Here is a 5000-nt window from a genome sequence, read left to right on the forward strand (position 1 = left end):
CCCCTCAGAGGTGAGATAGAGCGATAGAGAGAAAAGAATAAAAGAGAGAAATTCATGCTGTCATAAAGCACACGGTCTCCTGAGTGAATATTATATTCATATTTTCAGATCAGTATCACAGCTTGTGCACGTATAACACTGGGCTTTAATACTCATGCAAGAGTAGGCATCAGAATTCCAGCCTTTACCCACCGAGTCCATGAGAAAGACTAAATATAACCGGCTAGAGAATGTTTTAATGAATGAACACATCAGCACATTCTCCCTATGGGTCTCCATGGTAACAGGTTTACCTGAGGATTGTGGGGGTTAATCAGGTACAGGTGAAACCAGGTGAGTCAGAGAGAGAGAGTGTGGGGCAGAGAGCCTGATATGAACTGGGAGTCAGGTACAGAGCAGGTAGCACAGTGGGAGAGAGAGAGAGAGAAAGAGAGAGAGGGAGTGAGAGAGAAAGAGAGATAGAGGGAGTGAGAGAGGGGGGACAGAGAGGAAGAGAGAGAAAGAGACATGTAGAGAACAGGGTGAATGAGGGAGAGAGTAGGGGAGAGTGAGTGAGAGAGAGACTCTGTGCTATGGGAGAGTGAGTGAGTGAGTGAGAGAGAGAGTGAGACAGTGAGAGACACTGTGCTATGGGAGAGTGTGTTTCAGGGATGGAGGGATTGGGTGAGGAAAGGGGAACGTGGGGGGGGGGGGTATAACACAGTGTAGAGGTCAGAGGCCAGTGGGACTGAGATGCTGGTTCTGCTTTTATTTCTGAACTCCAAACTCAAGGTTCAATGGTCAAAGTTCAAATGTAGAGCAGAGCATCTCCAAAGCAGAAAAATCCCAAAAGCAGAAGCAGTCATTACACTACATATCTAAAATATGATAGACAATCCGTTCTAGATTATAACTAAAACAATTAAACAAATATTTAAGTGCTCAACTAACAAGTGCAGAGTGAAAGCTGCTGTTCTCTAAATGGCCAGCAGGGGGTATGAGTGAGTCACTGCAGCGCCTGGACTCACCTTCGTCCCGCGAGTAATCTTCTCCAGAGTGTGGCTCAAAGAGGTAGTCCCCCGTAGCCAGCTCAAAGGCCTGGGGGGGTAGGGGGGGTTAGTGTGAGCGTGCGTGTGCGTGAGTGTGTGTGTGCATGAGTGCGTGTGTGTGTGAGTGTGAGTGTGTGTGTGTGTGTGTGTGTGTGTGTGTGTGTGTGTGAGTGTGTGTGTGTGTGTGTGTGTGAGTGTGTGTGTGTGAGTGTGTGTGTGTGAGAGTGTGTGTGTGTGTGTGAGTGTGTGTGTGTGCGAGCACGTGCGTGCGTGAGTGTGTGTGTGCGTGAGTGCGTGTGTGTGTGTGAGTGTGTGAGTGTATGAGTGTGTGTGTGTGTGTGTGTGTGTGTGTGTGTGAGAGAGTGTGTGTGTGTTTTCCTCACCATGCAGGCGGTGCTCCAGATGTCGGCGGGGGTGCTGTACCCCGCCCCGATCAGAACCTCGATGGAGCGGTACTGCCGGGTCTGGATGTCCTCCGTGAAGTGCTTGTGCTGAGAGAGAGAGAGAGAGAGAGAGAGAGAGAGAGAGAGGGAGGGAGATAAAAAAAAAATAATGAGAGTTTGTACACGCTTCTTCTGTGCCGTGAACCTTGGCCCAAAAATGAAGACCTCACATGAAAACTCCTCCCCCAAGCCTTGACAAAAACTGTTCAGTAAGCCAATAACCTGTGCTAAGCGAGAACACTGTAAAAACAGGTGGGTTAGGGACTCTGATTCCAAACAAAAAGGACAGCCCACTAGGATCCAGGTGCACCAGATGTCTGTTTGTGGCTGTAGCCCCATGAATGATCCTCCACTGGAGGTCAGCTGTCCGTTTCTCAATGGGAGGCTTAAACAGGGACCTCCAGCAGCCATTTGGGGAAAAGTTTGGACCTAAATATTCGGCCCAACTCGACGCCTTCATCCCTGCCAGTGAGTGTAATTGAGATACTTTCACACAAGCATAGTATGCTGCCTTCTTTCCTACTGCCTGAAACTGCCCCAGCTCCGGGGTCCTAAAAGACAGCAGTTGCCCCTGCCCCTCCTGCCACTCCCCCGTGTTGGCAGTGACAGCCAGAGCAGGGAAAACATACTCACATTCATCATCCCATTGGTCAGTTTGGGTATTGTTTTCCACAAACGCTCTGAGGGGTTCTGGCAGGGATGCACAGACCTCTTCTATTATCCTCTGCAGCACCCTTGAGGACCTGATGCTGGCCATCTCTCCAAGCACTTCCACTGAAGCTTGCGTAGACCTTATTAGGTGCCCCGACTTCGTGCACCCTGCCTCCCGCAAGCTGGAACGTAGGCTGGCTGAGGACAAGGTTTTACTGGGTAGGAATCTGTTATAGAACAGTGGCTCCTTGAATAGCCACATCCCCGGCTCTCCAGCAGGTGCGCGAGTAGCTTTAAAAACGTTCCAAGCCTGTATTACTGACTGGTAGAACGGAGTGAGCCCAGTCAGGTCAGCCTCCTCAGGCTGAATCAAGAAGAGCTGTTTGTCGCAGCCCAATCGTTCAGCCTTCCTCAGCAACACTCCAACGCTCCAGCCAGCTCAATCCACGATGGTACAAAAACCGCAGACCAGTTTGCACTCGGAATGCTTTTACTCTCGAGGCGATGTCCATAAGGCCTTGTCCCCCCTCATGCAGGGGTAAGTACAGAGTAGCTGCTCTGATCCAGTGTTCTCCGGACCAGAAGAAGTCCACCAGGAGCTTCTGCACCTCCTGGATCAGACCCCTGGGTGGTTGCAAAACTATTAGTCTGTGCCATAAGGTCGAGGCCACCAACTTATTGGCAACCAGAACTCTTCCCCTATAGGACAGCTGAGGCAGCAACCATTTCCATGAAGACAACCTGGCGCACACCTTCTCCACTACACCCTCCCAGTTTTGCTTCTGGAAACCCTCTGTTCCCAAAAAAACCCCCAGAACCTTCATCCCATTTCTTCCCCACCTGAGACCCTCTGGTAGACTGGGTGCTCCACCCTGCTGCCACTGCCCCACCTGCAATGCCTCACATTTCCCCCAATTTACTTTTGCGGAAGAAGCCTTTTCATACAACCCAAGATAATCACTTAAAACCTGAACATCCCCCTGCCCTCTAATAAAAACCGTGACATCACCTGCGTAGGCAGACACTGTCAGGCTGGGACTCTGAATGGCTCCTGGCAGGGTGAGCGAGTGCGAGTTTGTCTCTCAGCCGGCAGGGCAATGGCTCAATCGCCAGGCTGTAGAGCTGACCAGAGATAGGGCGACCTTGCCTGATCCCGCTCTGGACAGGGACTGGGCGACTCAACCCACCCCCAATCTTGATCATGCAAGTTGCCCCTCCATACAATAACCCCAGCCATGACAAAAAACGCCCCAAAACCAAAAGCCCTTAACGTTGAAAATAAGAAAACATGATCCACTCAATCAAAGGCTTTCTCCTGATCCAGAGATAGGATACCAGTATTTAGTCCGTAGATGTTGAACACATCTAACACATCACACATTAAAAAGATATTGTCCACGATTGTGCGGTCAGGCACACTGTACGACTGGTCCCTGTGAATCAGTAGCCCTAAAGGGTTCCTTAGTCTGTTTGACGGTAATTTTGAAAGAAGCTTGTAGTCTGTACGGAGGAGAGCGACGGGTCTCCAGTTTTTCAAAAGTGCCAGGTCCCCCTTCTCTGGTAGGAGAGAGAGCGCTGCGCGTTGCCTCGAAAACACTCCCTCAAGACCTCGAAAACACTCCCTCAAGACCTCGAAAACACTCCCTCAGGACCTCAAAAACACTCCCTCAAGACCTCAAAAACACTCCCTCAAGACCTCGAAAACACTCCCTCAAGACCTCGAAAACACTCCCTCAGGACCTCAAAAACACTCCCTCAAGACCTCGAAAACACTCCCTCAAGACCTCGAAAACACTCCCTCAGGACCTCGAAAACACTCCCTCAGGACCTCAAAAACACTCCCTCAAGACCTCGAGAACACTTCCTCAAGATCTCAAAAACTCTCCCTCAAACCTCGAAAACACTCCCTCAAGACCTCGAAAACACTCCCTCAAGACCTCGAAAACACTCCCTCAAGACCTCAAAAAAATCAGCACCAAGACATCCCCAAAATTGCTTATAAAAATTTGAGGTCAGCCCATCTATTCCAGGCGCCCGGCCTAGTGAGAGCTGTTTCACGGCTGTTGTGAGCTCCTCCAGGCTGAGCTCCTCCAGGCTGATCTCCAGGCTGATCTCCTCCAGGCTGAGCTCCTCCAGGCTGATCTCCTCCAGGCTGAGCTCCTCCAGGCTGATCTCCTCCAGGCTGAGCTCCTCCAGGCTGATCTCCAGGCTGATCTCCTCCAGGCTGAGCTCCTCCAGGCTGATCTCCTCCAGGCTGAGCTCCTCCAGGCTGATCTCCTCCAGGCTGATCTCCTCCAGGCTGATCTCCAGGCTGATCTCCTCCAGGCTGAGCTCCTCCAGGCTGAGCTCCTTCAGGCTGATCTCCTCCAGGCTGAGCTCCTCCAGGCTGATCTCCTCCAGGCTGATCTCCTCCAGGCTGAGCTCCTCCAGGCTGATCTCCTCCAGGCTGAGCTCACAAGGGTGTCCCGTTCCTCGGGCCCCAGCTGCGGCAGCCCCTGCAGCAGTTCTGTGGTGGAGTCTGGGTCACACTCCTGTGCCCTGTAGAGCTCAGTGTAAAACTCCACCTCGTGTCTCCTCATCTCCGCTGGGTCTGTAGTCACCCTCCCACCAGGGAGGCGGAGACACGCCAGCTGCTTCTTTTGCGCCACGGATCGCTCCAGGTTAAAAAAGAAAGAGCTTGGTGCATCCATTCCTTTGAGAGTCATGAACCGAGCCCTCACTATGGCTCCCTCGACTCTCTCCTGCAGCAAAGAACTCAGTTCTTTTCTTTTATCTTTCCTCTCAATGGCATTTATCTGCCTTTCCAGCATCTGGACAGCCCCCCTTATGCTTGCTGAGGAGTGAGAAGTATATTGCTGTACAAAGACTTGTATTTGAG

The 5000-nt window shown here is 51.5% G+C and overlaps 1 protein-coding gene across 1 annotated transcript in view; it reads right to left on the minus strand.

Annotated features, from left to right (window-relative positions):
• Positions 1 to 5000, minus strand: part of LOC133135080 (SRSF protein kinase 2-like) — a 39015-nt gene that overhangs the window by 3689 nt on the left and 30326 nt on the right. Inside the window, exons 13-14 of the mRNA XM_061251838.1 lie at positions 1412 to 1519; positions 1008 to 1077 (exon numbers count right to left, since the gene is read on the minus strand). Of these exons, the coding sequence (XP_061107822.1) occupies positions 1008 to 1077; positions 1412 to 1519 (178 nt within the window). The remainder of the gene's footprint in view (positions 1 to 1007; positions 1078 to 1411; positions 1520 to 5000) is intronic.

Source organism: Conger conger, chromosome 8 (assembly GCF_963514075.1).
Source record: "Conger conger chromosome 8, fConCon1.1, whole genome shotgun sequence".
Classification (NCBI taxonomy): domain Eukaryota; kingdom Metazoa; phylum Chordata; class Actinopteri; order Anguilliformes; family Congridae; genus Conger; species Conger conger.